Consider the following 18354-nt stretch of genomic DNA (forward strand, 5'->3'; position numbering starts at 1 on the left):
ATTTTTTAATAAAATTTAGAAATTTTCTAACAATATATATATACAATTGATTTTATCGTATACATATATTCTCTTGGGAGAATTTTATTCTAAAATAATAAAAATCTTTTCGTATTCTTTTTTAAATGTCCTGATTTTGCCTATCGAAAAACATGGTGCTCGATTGAAGGTTCTCACTAAAACCTCTTTGACCTACTATAGGGGTGCGATTTATACTCGCGTATATGTATCATTCGAGACTTGATGCTGGAAAATTCGATATAAAAAAAAAAAAATACACAAACACACACACATACATACAAATGAAATTGTGTTTATTGACGAAAAAAAAACTAGGGCACAATTATATTAACATTAATAAACTGAAAACGAATTTAAAAAAAAAAACAAAAAAAAATGTTTATGTAAAAAAAATTCAAAATTTTTCATTTTCACTCTACAATTTTAATTATAAAATATATTTTATTTGAACTTTATTTCAAATAAAATTTAATTCAATTTTTATATTTATAATATATAAAGATAAAATATTAATATTTATAATATATTATAAATTTATATAATTGTTTATAATTATATTATTATTATTACCTAATATTATTATAAATATTTTTTTATAAATATTACTTATATTTATAATATTTAATATTTATATTATTATATAAATTTACATAATTGTTTATAATTATATTATTATAATTGCCTAATATTATTATAAATATTTTTTTATAAATATTATTTATATTTATAATATTTAATATTTATATTATTATATAAAATATAAAATAAATATTATAAAAATAAAATTTATAATAATTTTAAGAAACTAAAAAGTGAATTTCTCGATATATAGAGAAAAATTGTTAAAAGTTTGATGAAAGAAAAATAAGTTCTATTTTAAGAATCTACTACTCTTCATTTAACGCGCTTCATTTTTTTTTATTGACAAGAAACTCGTCTTCTTTTTTTTTTTAAATTGAAAAAAAAAGATATCGGATATTCGGCTTCAAGTATTCAAGATTATTCCGCGGAAAATTCTTATTCGCTTAAAAAAAAAAAAAAAAGTGACCTTGACCCAATTTAATTTTTTAATTTCCCATTTCATTCTAGTTAAATAATTCTATTTTATAATTAATATTTTCTTGTCAAATAAATATTATTTATTAATAATTAATAATTAATATTATTTATTACTAACTAATAATTAATAATACTTATTAATAATTAATAATATTTATTAATTACTAATAAATAATAATATTTACAATAAAACCGTTTTAAAAATTAAATAAAAATTAAATTTATTTTTAAAAATTGTAATTTCTTTTTTTTTTTTTTTTAATAAAAAAACCTACAACTAAATTGAGAAGTGGAATTATATTTGATCTTTCAGAAAGAATAAACCATTAGGAAAATACAAACATTTTTGATGAAATGATCGAGTGAAGCTTAATCAAATAAAATCGATTATAAACTTGATGGAAGATTCGGAAGGAGTTTAATGTTTCATAAAAAAAAAAAAAAAAATGAAGGTTGCGTAAAAATTCCCCAGCAATATAAATTGAGTTAATAAAATTGCTTTTGAACTGTTTCGATCATCCTCTTCTATAGATATATTGTTGAAGGATTGCCAACGTCAGAAATACAACTCTGCGCGAAGAAAATATGAAATTTTTGGCACTGAAGAATATCGTCAATTTATTTTCTATATATTCTCCATGTGATATAAGAACAAAATTTTTTTTTTGATTGACATTTATCGTTTTACGTATCACTTTCAACTTGTACGATTTCTCATTGCGAAATAAAAAAATTGTATATAATATATAATATATAATCTTCGAATTTAATAAATTTAATAAAACGATTTTAAAAATTTTTTTTATATAAATCGTTATGTTAAAAAAGTTACACAATATTTAAAAAAAAAAATTTTAATAATTTTAATTAATTTTAATTAATTAATTAAAGAAAATTAAAATTGCAAAAAACATTTTTTACAAAAATTGAAATTGCAGAAAAAATCGTTTTTTGTTACAGATTTGGTAATAAATTTTTAAAAATTGTATTAATTAAACTTTAATTGAAATATAAATGGAAAAGTAAATTAAAAGTCTTGGAAAAGAGTAATTAGAAAATAAAAGTGATTAATTGAATTTTAACGCTTGATTTAACGGAAAATGTCTCATTTTGTTGTATAAATTGTTGCCAACATTTTAGTTAAACTAATACAATCATTTGCAATGCTCTTAAGTTTCAAGATATACGCGTATATATTCGCTTTAATCCATAGTCAGTTTCTAGTTTGTTTTGAGATAAACTTTATAGAATTCGATGTTTGAAATATTAATTACAAAATAGTTCCAAATGCGGAAAAAAAAATTTATTTCTTTAAAAACAAAAAAAGAATTTTAAATAAAGTTAACAAAAAAAAAATTGTTCCAAAATTAACAATTTTAAAAAAATCATTGAAAAAAAAGTACAAAAAATTTTTAAAAAATTTTGAGATAGAAAAATTAAAATTTTTTTTAGTCATTTTTAGATTTTAAGTGATTTTTGGAGTTTTTGACTTTTTTTTTAGTTTTTTTTTTTATTGCAGTGTAATTTAATATGTTTAAAAAGAAAAGTCGTTAGAGGTTAATGGGTTAAGGTCAGGAAAATTTTTGCGTCACTTTTAAAAACAGCAAACAATGCTTGCCAAAAAACCTTGGAGGTTCCTTATTGCAAATTCCAAGAAGACCTTTATATGGGTTACAGGGATTTGTGTCTCTCTCTCTCTCTTTCTCTCTCGAATACATATATAGTGTAAGTTGGTTAGTCGAAGCGTGGGAATTTGAAATAGAAACATGAAAAAAAATTTTCATTTTAGTAACGTACTAACTTTTGACTTGTGACAATCTGCAATTTTCATTCAGAGATTTTTTCAAATTTACTCAATTTCGTTTGCTCGTAAAAAAAAGGAACACTGCGAAGAAAGTTTTTAAATTCATTTTATATAGGTCAAAAAAAAAAAAAAAAATATTACGTCATTCTTTCGAAACAATTTTTCTTTACTTGTATCGTGTAAATTTATTTTACCAAAAACTGTTGGGAATAAAATTTTTATAATAATAAATAATAATAATAAATAATAATAATAATAATAATAATAATAATAATAATAATAATAATAAATAATAATAATAATAATAATAAATAATAATAATAATAAATAATAATAATAATAAATAATAAATAATAATAATAATTTCAAAAGAAACTTTCAAAAAAAAATTCTATTCCTTTGACAAATTTCATATAAAGAAAATTGCAATAAGATTAAAATTACATTTTTTTTTTTATTATAAATTGCTTCCGAAAATTGTGATGTTGAAAAAAAAAACGATTTTCCAGAATCATTTATTAGAAGAAAGAAAAATGCAATTATGGTTAAATCGGCCGGAAATCATAATAAAATTGACCGCAGAAATATGATAAAGCACTGGTAGTTTGACATTAGTGTACTAATACCAATTCTATAAAATTTTATGTGATAGTTTTTCACGTACAATAATTTATTATGTTACTATACTTTTATATTGGTAAAAAAATTTATTGTTCCTTGAATTAATTTTTTTTTTGTACTCTTTCGTCATTTTTTTCTCCACTTTTTCATAATTCAAAAGAATTTTTTTTTTGTTCAAAAAAGAAACCCTTAAAAATTAAAATTAATTAAAAATTTCTATTTGAAAAAAAAAAAAAAAAAAAAAAAATGATAATTACGCACAAGCTTAATTATTATGTATTTATTATTTAATATTTATTAAAGTTAGAATTTTTAATTAATGGAGAATTAACGATTGAGTGAATTAATTATAAAAATTGATTTAAAAAATAAATAATAATCTAAAATATTATCCGTTAATATATTTGAATAATTGCTTTAATTATTGAAGAGAAATGTTCTCAAAATCAGTGTATTTGAACATATTTTCTATTACAATATTCAACATTTAGGAAAACTGGTTTCATTTCATTGTATAAATTCAAGGTAAATAAATTATTCAAATTTTTCGTTTTGAAACAAAATATTAAACAATTTTAAAATATTAATTATTTTCTATAAATAAATAATTTTATATTTCAGAAAAAAAAAAAATTATTATTGATAATATAATTATATTAATAGTATTATTTTTATTATTTTTTATTATTTATTATTAATTATTATTATATATTTTATATTACATTTTTGAAATTTCTGTTTATTATAAATATATATATATATATATAATTTAAATTTATAAATTAAAAGTTATAATAATGATAATAATTGAAATAAATGATATCACGTTGAAAATAAGCAAAGTTTATTCATTTCCTTCTTTATGAGAGAAAAAAAATTAACTAAAAATGAAAAAAATAATATTCATTAAAACATGATGAAGTACCTTCATTTATGTGAAATAAACTTTTCTTCAAATCAAACGTAATACATCATTTTGAATTTTTTTTTGAAACTTTATATTCTTTAATTTAAACTTTCACAGTCAAAATTACATATATATAAATAATAAACAATAAACGAATAGATTTGAATAAAAACAAACTTTAAAAAAATTTTAATCTAATCGGCTTTATTTAATCATGGGAATAAAACTCAAGTTACACTTAATCTTCTCACTGATAGGTTTTCATTGAAATTTAAGATTTTTATATATAGAAAAAAATTCAATTGTTTTTTTTGTCAAATTTTTTAAATCAATTTTTATTTTTTTTCCCCCTCTTTCCATCATAGTACTTTATACGTTAGGGAAAATTTTGTTATCAAGTTTACTCATAAATAAATAAATAAATAAGTTAAAAATTAATATCCATAGGAAAAAAATTAATGTTTCTAACTGAAAAATTATTTATCAAAATAAATCTCCATTTTATACATATTAGAGATATATTATGTACGCAATCATTCATAAAATATCATTAATAATTTTCCCCTATTTTTGTGTAATAAACAGTCATTTACATTAATTTATCAAAAGAGCAATAATTCATCAAAGAAATTAAGACTTTTTTTTTGGTTATTAAAAAAAAAAAAAGAAATTAAAATCCAGATTTACACATCATTCAAGAATTATATAAAAATGTTTATTACATTGACAAAGTCTTCAATATTATTTATTTATTTTTATTATTATTTTTTTATTTTTAATATTATTTTTTTATTTTTATTATTATTTTTTTATTTTTATTATTATTTTTTTATTTTTATTATTATTTTTTTATTTTTAATATTATTTTTTTATTTTTATTATTATTTTTTTATTTTTATTATTATATTTATTTATTTTTATTATTTATTTTGTGAAAATTTGTAATTATTCTTTACTCGTAATTTGAAATAGTTTTAAGAAGATAACTAAAAGTCAGTCACTGATTCAAATATACTAATATTTCTACTAATCAGTTAATTAAAAATAATTGTAATTATTACTAAAATTTACTTTTAGGTTATGTCAAAATAACAAAAATTTTTTGTAACTAATTCAAGTAGTCAAATTTGATAATTTTTTTCAGTTATTTTATCTACTAGAAAATTAGTTACTTTTTTTACTAACTGTTAATTTTTTTTACTAACAAATTTGACTAAATTTTTCAGTTATTTTTCTACCAAAAATTAGTTATTTTTTTAGTATTAGTTATTTCACTAATAACTAGATTAATTTGACTATTTTTTTCAATTATTTTTCTTCAAAAAATTAGTTATTTCTGTATTATTAGTTAACTGACTAATAAATTTGATTATTTTTTTCTGTTACAAATTAGTTATTTTTTTTAGTATTAGTTATTTAACTAATAAATTTAACTAAATTAATTTAACTATTTTTTCAATTATTTTTCTTCAAAAAAAAATAGTTATTTTTTTAGTATTAGTTATTTGACTATTTTTTCACCAAAAATTAGTTATTTTTTTTTAGTATTAGTTATTTGACTATTTTTCCACCAAAAATTAGTTATTTTTTTTAGTATTAGTTATTTCACTAATAACTAGATTAATTTGATTATTTTTTTCAATTATTTTTCTTCAAAAAATTAGTTATTTCTGTAGTATTAGTTATATGACTAATAAATTTGACTATTTTTTTCTGTTACAAATTAGTTATTTTTTTTAGTATTAGTTATTTAACTAATAAATTTAACTATTTTTTCAATTATTTTTCTTTAAAAAAATTAGTTATTTTTTTTAGTATTAGTTATTTGACTATTTTTTCACCAAAAATTAGTTATTTTTTTTTAGTATTAGTTAGTTATTTGTCTAATAAATTTGACTATTTTTTTCTACTACAAATAAATTATTTTTTAACAAATTTTTTCACAAATAAAAAAAAAAAACAGTAATTTTTTCCGTATCATAAGTAATGAAATGAAAAGCAATTTTTCACAGGAAAATATTTGAAATTCGAATTGTTTCCGTTTCTCAGATTTTCTACTACATCGTTTCTCATTACTCTCAATAAATCACCAATACATATATATATATATATATATATATATATCTAGAATCGTTGCCACCTTGATTTAACAAGTGCGGTACTATTGACCGGGTCAGGATTAAATTGAAAATCTGTCAATTTCACTTTGAGCAAAACAGATAATATAAAAAAAAAACAAACAAGCGGAACAAAATTCACTAAAGATATGAATCATTTTTGAATTTATGAAAATCAAAACACTTTCTAAAATATTAATGACATCATTCATTCTATACACAAACACACATACACATACACACTGTGTCTCTCATTCACTCTTTCTATCTTCCACCACGTGCTTCTCAAAATAAATAAATAATCACCCATCACTCCACACAAGGGATGGGGAAAAAAAAATTTTCAATTTTTCCAACATCGATAAAGGAAAATTTCACCGAGAATCAGTTTTAAACGATTGGACTCACCCGCCAGCAACCAGGATCATCTGCATGTTGCATGGGGGCGGCTGCTTGTTTCGGTCCCAGTTACAAGTAGAAGATCCTTCTCCCTAGCTTTACCTCTTATTTTGTATATATATAAAGAATAATAAATTCTCTCTCGAGATGGACGTTAAGGATCCCAAAAATCACTTTTTTTTTATCAAGGACGGACAATATGGACTGATGATAATAATAATAATAATAATGAAAGGTATGAATTCAAAAAAGATAATATAAAATTGGACATTAATTGGTACAAGTGGACTGGATTTATAACAATTTCCCTCAAGATGCACATTTTATTAATCCCACACACCGAAATAAAAAAACAAAAGAAAACAAAAAATTAAATCACAATTTTCTTCTCTGTTGCAAGAAAAATTATTAAATTTTTTATTTTTCATAACAACACACAAACACACACACTACTATTTTTCTCTCTCTGTCTCTCTCGTGGGGGATACACGCGAACTGTAGTGTGTTCAATGATCAGACTCACTCTCCTATTTTCTCTTCCTCTCTCTATCTCTCTTTCTCTCTCGCACGCGCACCCCGTTGAAAAACTGAGTGAGAGAGAGAGAGTATATGACGTATGTGGCGCACGCCGACACAATCACAACGATGATGTGTGCACTACCTTCTGGGAGAAACTGCGATGGGTTTTTGTGTCCAACGTTATAACCAATGTACCAGTGACCGGGATCAGTTGGCAATGGGGAGAGAAATGGAAATGAAGATTTATTAGCGAGTAAATCAGTATATGTGTGTATAAGAGAGAATGCGAGAGAGAGAAAGAGAGATAAAGAGAGGAGAGGAGAGAAAAATTGGAAAAATTTTCAGTAAGAGATGAGAATAATAAAGGAGGAACAAGAGAAAGAGGTAAAGAAGAAGAAGAATAAGGAAGAAGAAGAGAACGTAGGATACGAGCGAGCGCGGATGGTTAATGCCGCGCGGCAACGTAACGCGATGGCGCCACTCACGCGGGAAAAGCCCGACGTGCGCAAAGAGCTTTTGCCAGGGAGGAAAGAGGGAGAAAGAGCCTACAGAGACGAGAAGCAAGATAGAAAGAGAGAGAGAGCGAGAAAGAGAGAGTAAGAGAGAAATAGAGAGAGAAAGAGGAAAACGGAGGGAGAGAGCGTAACAGAGACGCAGAACAAGAGAGAAAGAGAGAGAGAGACAAATAGTCAAAAATAAGAGAGGGCAAGAGAGACAGGGAGCGAGAGGGAAAATAGAGGCAGTAATAGAGAAAAAAAAAGAAAAAGAGAAAAAAAAATAAACAGTAAGTAAGGGAGAAATACAAACAGTAAGAGAGGGAAAAACAAAAACAAAAAAATATAGGAAAAATCAAAAAAAAAATTTATTTGATTTAAATAATAGGTTACTTGACAAATTGCAAGAAAAAACTTGATAAATAATTATTATTTGAATCAATTAAATAGAATAATGATTGAATTAACTAAAAATTTGTTTTTAAAACAAAAAGAATTCTGGTTAAATTCAATAGAATAGTAGTCTAAATACCCTGAATTCTCGTTAAATTAATTGGGAATTCTGGTATTCAACCAACAAGAACAGTGGTTAAGTTAATAAGAATATTGGCTAAATTAACTAAAATTCTGGTTAAACTAGAATTTTGGTTTTTAAAAACCTAGAATTCTGGTAGAATTAACTAGAATTCTGGTTGAACCAGAAATTTGGTTTTTAAAAGCCTAGAATTCTGGTTGAATTAACTAGAATTCTGGTTGAACTAGAAATTTGGTTTTTAAAAACCTAGAATTCTGGTTGAATTAACTAGAATTCTGGTTGAACTAGAAATTTGGTTTTTAAAAACCTAGAATTCTGGTTGAATTAACTAGAATTCTGGTTGAACTAGAAATTTGGTTTTTAAAAACCTAGAATTCTGGTTGAATTAACTATAATTCTGGTTGAACTAGAAATTTGGTTAAATTATTATGAATACTGGTCCAAATACGCAGAATTCTGGTTAAATAAACTGGGATTTATGTTAAATTAACTAAAAAACGGAACCACATGACCAGAGTTCTGATTCTGCTTAAATTAATTAGAATTCGGGTTAATTTAAAAAGAATACTGGTTTAAATAACTAGAATTCTGGTTTTAATTAACTATAATTCTGGTTTAATTAACTAGAATTCTGGTATTCAAATAACAATAATTCCGATTAAATGAATAAGAACACTGGTTTGTGTAACTAGAATTCTGATTAAATTAATAAGAATACTGGCTAAATTAACTAGAATTCTGATCCAATATTCGGAATTCTGGTTTCATTAACAAGATTTCAGGTTAAATGAATAAGAATACTGGCTAAATTAACTAGAATTCTGGTCCAATATCCAGAATTCTGGTTGCATTAACAAGAATTCAGGTTAAATTAATAAGAATATTGGTTAAATTAACTATATTTCTGGTCCAAAAAACAGAATTCTGGTAAAAATTAACTAGAATGCTGATCTAAGTAACCAGTATACTTGTTAAATTAACTAGAATACTGGTTAACATAGAATTCTGCTTAAATTTACTGTAATTTTGGTTAAATTAACTAGAAAAGTGGTGCACATAATCATAATTATGTTCAAATGAACTGGAATTCTGGTTAAATTAACTAGAAAATTGGCACACATAGCTAGAATTCTGTTTAAATTAAATAGAATTCTGGTTAACTTAACAAGAATACTGGTTTAATTTACCAGAATTCTGGTTTAAACAACCAAAATACATATTAAATTAAATAAAATTCTGGTCCAAACAACCAGAATTCTGGTTAAATTAACTAGAGTACTGATCTAAATAACTAGAATTCTGGTTAAATTAACCAGAGTACTGATCTAAATAACTAGAATTCTGGTTAAATCAATTATAATTCTGGTATTCAAATAAAAAGAATTCTGGTTAAATTAATAAGAATCCTGGTTAATTAAACTAGAATTGTGGTCCAAAAAAACAATTCTGGTTGAATTAACTAGAATTCTGGTTAAATTACTAAGAATCCTGGTTAAATTAACTAGAAAATTGTGGTCCAAAGAACCAGAATTCTGGTTAAATTAACCAGAGAACTGATCTAAATAACTAGAATTCTGGTTAAATTATTATGAATACTGCTCCACATAACCAGAATTCTGCTTAAATTAACTGAAATTTTGATTAAATTAACTAGAAATCTGGTTATCCTGGTCTATAGAACCAGAGTTCTGGTTAAATTAACTAGAATTATGGTCTATATAACCAGAATTCTAGATGAATTAACTTGATTTATTGGATTCAAGTAAACGCTAATTTAACTATTATCCAATAAATATTATCTTGAACCAAATAATTGTTTTTTTTGTGTCAATTACAGTTTATTTGTTTCATATGCAGAAATTATTGGTTAAATACAGTTTATTTAGTACAAATAAAAATCATTTGATACAAATGAACATTTTTTAAAAAACAGACAACTAAATATTTGAATGAAATAATTTTTTTTCAGTTTCAGAGAAAAAAATACAGACAGCAATAGAAAGAAAAATATATACAGTAAGAGAGAGAGAGAGAAAAATACAGGCAGTAAGAGAAAAAAAAATACAAACAGTAAGAGAAAGAAATACAGGCAGTCAAAGAAAGAAGTACAGGCAGTAGGAGAATGAAAAATACAGACAGTAGAAGAAAGAAAGTACAGACAGTAAAATCGAGAAATACAGACAGTAAGAAACAGAAAATGGAAGCAGAATTAGAGAGTAAGAGAAGAAAAAAAAGTACAGACAGGAACAGACAAAAAAAAATAAAAGAGAAATAGAACGAGGAATCGAAAGAGAGGGGGGAATAGAGAGAGAGAGGAAAATCAAGAAACAGCAAGTGTAAGAGCAAGACGAAAAGAAGGAGTGGGGCAAAGTGAGCTTGCAGGTAGAGCGAGAAAGTACCTCGCGTTGCAGCCAAACCACCCTTACTTCGGTATCCACGCGCGCGGGTCTGCCCTTCAGTCTCCAGTCGATATCAACCCCCTCCCCTGCCCCTCTCTCCACTCTACCCTCTCGCACCCATCAGCGCCATGTGACTATAGCGACACCCCCCCCCAAAAATCAACCCCCAGTGCACAGCCTTGATTTACAGCTATACAATTATCAAAAAAAAAGAGAGTAGAAAAAAAGCCGGTTATATCTTTTCTCTCACTCTATCTCCCTCAAGGCCGAGGATGATCAGCCTCACGCATCACAGGTCGAGGTAGGTCGTTTCCTGACCTACCCGTGTGTGTCGGACGTTGTCAGTCTCTCTAGGTGCAGCTGCACCTAACCCCGAGTATCTTGGGGAAGGGACGTTGTGAGTCTGCGCGCTCAACGACAATCGTTTGTACTTTTTATCCAACCCTCAACCCAAAATGTTTATAGAGATTTTTTCACTCTTTAAATATATATATAATAGACGGATGAAGAGCAATAAGATAAATTTTTGGTAAAACGGAAACAGGATACAGGAGTTCAAAAACAAAACTCATTGAATATAATGGAAGCTGAATTTGATCATCTGCAGCAGTTTTGGGATTGAAGTGACCCTTGTTTGTATATATATATATATATATGTGTACTGACTAAGCGATAATTGATACAATATTAATTTCTCGAGGAGAGGTACTTGTATACTACATCATCTGAATTTCAATGCACAAAAGCATATATGGGAATTAATTAACAGAACTAAAGTATTATAAAGTTCAATTTAGTTTGTATATTGTTATAAGTTTATGCACAGTGTGTACGTACTGGAAACAGTTATAGACTCTGAAGAGAATAGCGTTCTGGAAGAAGTGTTACAGCAAAGTTAAGCTAACCAGAAATTTGGTTAAACTAACTAGGATGCTGATTCAAATAACCAGAATTTTGGTTAAATTAACTAGCAATCTAGGCTCTTAAATAACAAGAATTCTGATTGAATTAACTAGAACTTTAGTTAAATTAAATAGAATATTGGTTTAAATAACTAGAATTCTGTCCCGAAGAACCAGAATCCTGGTTAAATTAACTAGAATTCTGGTCCAAAGAACCATAATTCTGGTTTTCAAATAACAAGAATTCTGGTTGAATCAACTAGAATTCTGGTTAAATTAATAAGAATCCTGGTTTATTAAACTAGAATTCTGGTTGAATTAACTAGAATTGTGGTTAAATTAATAAGAATCCTGGTTAAATTAATTAGAATTCTGCTCCAAAGAACCATAATTCTGGTTGAATCAATTATAATTCTGATATTCAAATAACAAGAATTCTGGTTGAATTAACTAGAATTCTGGTTAAATTAATAAGAATCCTGGTTAATTTAACTAGAATTGTGGTCCAAAAAATAGAATTTTGGGTAAATTAATAAAAATCGTGGTTAAATTAACTAGAAAATTGTGGTCCAAAGAACTAGAATTCTGGTTGAATTAACTAGAATTCTGATCAAAATAACCAGAATTCTGGTTAATTAAACTAGAATTGTCGTCCAAAAAAAGAGAATTCTGGTTAAGTTAATAAGAATCCTGGTTAAATTAACTAGAATTCTGCTCCAAAGAACCATAATTCTGGTTGAATCAATTATAATTCTGGTATTTAAATAACAAGAATTCTGGTTGAATTAACTAGAATTCTGGGTAAATTAATAAGAAAATTGTGGTCCAAAGAACCAGAATTCTGGTTGAATTAACTAGAATTTTAATCAAAATAACCAGAATTCTGGTTAATTAAACTAGAATTTTAATCAAAATAACCAGAATTCTGGTTAATTAAACTAGAATTGTGGTCCAAAAAACCAGAATTCTGGTTGAATTAACTAGAATTCTGGTTAAATTAATAAGAATCCTGGTTAATTTTACTAGAATTGTGGTCCAAAAAAAGAGAATTCTGGTTGAATTAACTAGAATTCTCGGTAAATTAATAAGAATCCTGGTTAAATTAACTAGAAAATTGTGGTCCAAAGAACCAGAATTCTGGTTGAATTAACTAGAATTCTGATCAAAATAACCAGAATTCTGGTTAATTAAACTAGAATTGTGGTCCAAAAAACCAGAATTCTGGTTGAATTAACTAGAATTCTGGTTGAATTAACTAGAATTCTGGTTAAATTAATAAGAATCCTGGTTAATTTAACTAGAATTGTGGTCCAAAAAAACAGAATTCTGGTTGAATTAACTAGAATTCTGATCAAAATAACCAGAATTCTGGTTAAATTAACTAGAATATTGACCAGAATTCTGGTTATTCAAACTATAATTTTTTTAATGCATGTGACAGGTCTTCTAGAACATCTGTTGTATACAGTTCTAACTCTATGCATTAACATAGTTGCTACTAACTTCTACAAAATATATTCAACTAATTTGGCGCTTTTAATAATTTATGGAACTATCTTATTTTGTAAATTAATTGTAGTTAAGGGATTATTATGGCTTTGTCTCAGGACTTTTCTAAAAAATTTTGTATGTAAAGTATTAAAAATTTATAGAAATTTTAAAATTAATTAAATTAATTAATTATTTAAAAAAAAATTTGCATATGTATTATTATTTATAAAAAAAAACATATCTCTAACCTTTGTTTGTAACCGATGTATTATTTCGGACGATAATCTTCTGCAAAACACTCGCGATTTAAAAAATTTGCGAACACTCCTGAAATTGAAAACGAATAAAAAAAAAAGAAAATACTTTTTCCTAAAAACGATCGCGATTTTAAAAATTATCGTGCACTCTCGAAGCTAATTACTTTTTCAAATATTAAAATAGAAAATAACAAAGAATGAAAAAATTGATAAACTAAATTTGCAAATTTTAGACTCACGTTGAACGCATGTTAACAGGTAAAGACACGAATTGCAACTGATTTAATGATCTTTGTGATTTCCCCATCGCATATTGTTATGACCTTCAGCCTAAGGGTAGCGCCTTTGTTTTTCAATGTAAACATAACGGTATAAATATAATTTGAAAATCTCTTCGACTTATTTTTCAATAATAATATTAATAATAATAATACTTGGAAATTAAAATAAATAAAAATAATATTTCACTAATATATAAATTATGAAATTATTTTTCTCCGAATAAACTGAAAAGGAATTTAATCTGCAAAACTATTTTTATAAATATTTAATTAATTAAACTACCAGATTTTTTAGTGAAATTTCAAAAAATTTTACAAAAAAAAGAAAAAATTTATATATATATATATAATTTTGCGGTAATGAGAACCCAAGTTTTCATATTATACTAACTTTCGTAAACTTTGTCATTACAATTCGCCGGACCAGCTAATTAAGTACCTTGACCCATTAGTCACAATAATCTTGATTAAATTAAATTAAAGCATATTTTCTTCTCCTACCGAGTTTATAATTAATACATGTGACACTTTATATTTAATTATAAACTTAATTATAACACTGTATATGTTTATTTTTCTAGAAAACAATATTTAAATATAAAATGCATTTTGAAAAATGACTATGTATGTGGCGAAAATAAATTACTGTCAAAAATTCTTTATAGAAACCAGTGACTGTAAAAAAAAACCAGAAAAAGACAATTGAACAAAGCGAGAGTCACTTGAAAAATTTTTCCCTCAAAATAGAAAAAGAGAGAGACAGAGAGAGAAAGGTGTGACATGTCCATCAGAGATGCTCATGACGTCTCTCTATCTCTATGTAATATAAAAGTTCAAGAGGAAGAGAAATGGTTGTCGTGTCTCAATATTTCTCTCGACCAATTCACACATTGAAAATTTCCCTTGAAATTCATTTTTTCTCCTTTCAAATATTCACATTTAAATTTTTTATAAACGTTTATTTTTTAACAGAAGAAAAATTATTCTTCATTATTAAAGAAAATTAAACTAATTATAAACTGAACAAAATGTGAAAGAAGAAATTTTAATTCTGCTGACAAGTACCAAAAATAAACTGCGAGGAATTTTATCAAGAAAACAAAATTTCCATATAACATTTAATTGACTCAAATAATAATTATTTGGTTCAAAGAAATAAACGTTAAAAAATTAACAAGATGGTAAAAAATATGAAAAAATAAAAATTACCGATACAGAAATCTACCTTACCGACTGATGGTGATATTTTACCGTCAGTCGGTAAGGTAGATTTCTGTGTTGGTAATTTTTATATTTTATATTTAAAAAATTACCATCAATTGGTAAGGTATACGTGGGAATCACTGTATATATTTGGTTCAAAGAAATATTTATTTGAAGTCAAGTAACCGAGAATTTAAATCAAATAAATTTTTTTTTTTAATAAAGAAAGTTAAAATCTGATAACAAGTACCAAAAATAAACTGCGGAGAATTTTATTAACAGATAAGAGAAAAAAAATTGCAATATTTTTATGATAAAAAATTGAAATATATAAAGAAGAAATTAATTCCAATATGCCAAGTACCAAAATAAACTGCGGAGAATTTTATTAACAGACAAGAGAACAAAAAAAATTACTATATTATTATTGTAAAAAATTACTATATATAAAGAAGAAATTAATTTCAATATGACAAGTATTAAAAATAAACTGCCAAGAAATTTATTAACAGACAAGAGAACCACAAAATAAAACGGCTAATTAAGAATAGAAATACTCATACATGTGTTCTATAAATAGAAACCTTGTCGAAAAATTTTTTTAAAAATTTTTCCTTTCAAGTTAATAAAGCAGTTAATATTATCATCACTTTAATTAAAATTGCGCAAAGTGGAATAATGTAATTAAAAAGATCCAATTCATAAACGTAATATATATATATATAGATATATAGATAAATTTTACATTTTACTGTCGCGAATATGAGCGAAAGTCAATTAATCATATTAGAGAGATTATATTCGTGATGAAAGTAGGAGATTAAATTAAATAGGATAAGGAAGATCCCGGATTACGATTGGCCCAATTTGGTCGTCTGCATTCGAGCTTTCTTATTCTATAAGCAAAAGGTAGTGCTTATTTTAAATGCTATTCGTGTTATTTTCTCTTATTATTCTTATAGTAGAGACAATTTTCTAAAGTTGAAATAACGCTCTGAATAAATCAAAACTATAAATAGTCTACTAATTTTCTCCTGTCTCGACATTATTTTTTATTTCTTTAGATATATTTTTATGCAAAATTTCATAAATCATTGAAGTTATTTTTTTTTCTCCATAAAGTAGAAAATTTTTTAAAAGTAAAAAAAGAAAAAGAATATAAAAAATGATATAAATTTTTTTTGGATTTAAGTTGAAGAAATTGCAATGACTCAAATAATATTTACCGATACAGAAATCTACCTTACCGACTGATGGTGATATTTTACCGTCAGTCGGTAAGGTAGACTTTTGTGTGATTGCAAATAAAATGCAAATTGCAATGAAATAGTCTGCCTAAGAAAAATTGATTTTTTTTGGAATGTTTTTTATGACGAAAAGTGCTTTAATGGTGGTGATAGAGGTCTTCCTCTACTCGGATCGGGCTGTCAATTTTTTTGTACACTTTTAGGTGTATTTTGCGCAAGAAATTGCAATGAAATAGTCTATCTAAGAAAAATTGAATTTTTTTAGGATGTTTTTCTATGACGGAGGGTGCTTTAAATAAATATTTATTTGAAAAATAAAAAGAATAAAAATTTCCAACACAGAAATCTACCTTACCGACTGATGGTAAAATAGTTTTTTTTAAAAATGAAAATACAAAAAATTACCAATTGAAATAAATCAATTAAAAATAATAAAAAAAGAGAAATATTGAAATAAATGAAAGGAAAAAGGAAGCAAAAAAAATTGATAGGCGAAAAGTGGTTAAATTTTTGTTCATTCGTGAAATGAGAAAAATTGACAGTGAATATTTTGCAGAAAAAAAAATATATGAGGAATTCCCCGGACTGTTAATTAAGGTCTGAGCTTCATTATCCATTCTTTTGTGTATTAAGATATTTATCGGGAGTTTTAATTTTGACGGAGTGTAAAATGTACTTATAGAGACTCCCTCCCTCCTCTCTCTTTCTCTATAAAAACGAATACGATCTCAAAGGGGAAATTAATCCATTCAAACTCCATTGTTTCAAAATTGGAACGTCCTTCATTATCGATAAAGTACACCAGGTGCAGTAATTCAACACGAATACATTATTCTATTTTCTAGAGGAAGCGTTAAATGTAAATAAATTTTCAATAGTTTCATTACAGATATTATATCGCCTTTTAATTTATATCACTATTTTTTTTTCATCATTATTATTTTATTATTAAATAAATAAATAAAATTCATTAGAAAATACTATTTATTTATAAATAATAATTGTAAAATATTATTAATAATAAAATAATAATCATTTATAAAAATAAATTTTCCTATTCGATATTTTTTTTTGAATGAAAAAAATTTTGTGTTTTGCAACAAGAGGGAAAAAAAGAGGGGAAAGGGTGAGAGTCTTTTTTCAAAATCTGAGAGTTACCTTGAAACTCAATTTAGACGGAAATTTTACATCTCTGTCGTTAACAGATGCCAGTGTTCATAGACCTGCAAGTATCCACGTTTGTAGTCACGAGTACAATCGTTCATGGGTACATGCATGAGTGCATGCTTAAACGTGTGTTGCGTGAATATGGGTGAATTTCTACATGAATGCATCTGAATTTTCAAATCATACGTAGTATACACATAAAATGTTAAATTTTCACCATAAATTCATGTAAATTTTGAGCGTGAGAAACTTTTTTTTTTTTATTCTACCATATATTAAAATGCATTAAAAAAAAAATTGCAAAAATTCATATTTATATTATTATATAATATATTATAATAATAATCAAATATAATATAATAATAAAATGAATAATAATTAAATTATTTTATTAAAAAAAATTGATAATAATTAATTATTAATTTATATTATTTATTTATTTTATATATTATATGATTGTTATTAATTGATTGTTATTGATTGATTGTTATATAATATTGAAAATGAAATATTTAATTAACAAAAAAAAAGTGTATTTTTATTACAAATAATTTTGTTCAATTTTTTTCAAATTAATTAATTACAATAGTAAAACAAAAAAATTATTGACATGTTGGTCGATAATACATTTATTAAATTGATTTATGTCAAAGGGGCATTTGAATAATTGAAAATTGATTTATAATTGGTTAGATTTAGCAAACGATTGCAATATTAAATAATTATTCAAGAGTGATGCAAACACATTCACTTATTGACAATTGTAATTAAAATTACATATTAAAAAAAAATTATTTTAAATAATAATAATAATAAATAAATTATTATTATTAGTAATAAATTTTCTCGTTTTTTTTCCTTTAAATTTATATCGTGTTTTTTATATAAGATGAGAAAAAACTAACAAAGAATTATTTATAGTAATAATAGA

General features: G+C 24.7%; 1 protein-coding gene across 4 annotated transcripts in view; it reads right to left on the bottom strand.

Annotated features, from left to right (window-relative positions):
* The window catches only part of LOC127281941 (potassium voltage-gated channel protein Shaker), a 188501-nt gene that overhangs the window by 109229 nt on the left and 60918 nt on the right, over positions 1-18354 (bottom strand). The window contains exon 1 of one of the 4 annotated variants that reach the window (XM_051305955.1): positions 6938-8064. The exons of the other annotated variants lie outside the window; for them this stretch is intronic. Coding sequence (XP_051161912.1) covers positions 6938-6963 — 26 coding nt within the window. The 5' untranslated portion in view covers positions 6964-8064. Of the gene's footprint in view, positions 1-6937; positions 8065-18354 lie in introns of those variants that run through there. 4 annotated transcript variants of the gene reach the window in all.

The sequence above is a fragment of the Leptopilina boulardi genome, unplaced genomic scaffold, assembly GCF_019393585.1.
Source record: "Leptopilina boulardi isolate dan_hultmark-lab unplaced genomic scaffold, ZJU_Lbou_2.1 LbouV2_278, whole genome shotgun sequence".
NCBI lineage: Eukaryota > Metazoa > Arthropoda > Insecta > Hymenoptera > Figitidae > Leptopilina > Leptopilina boulardi.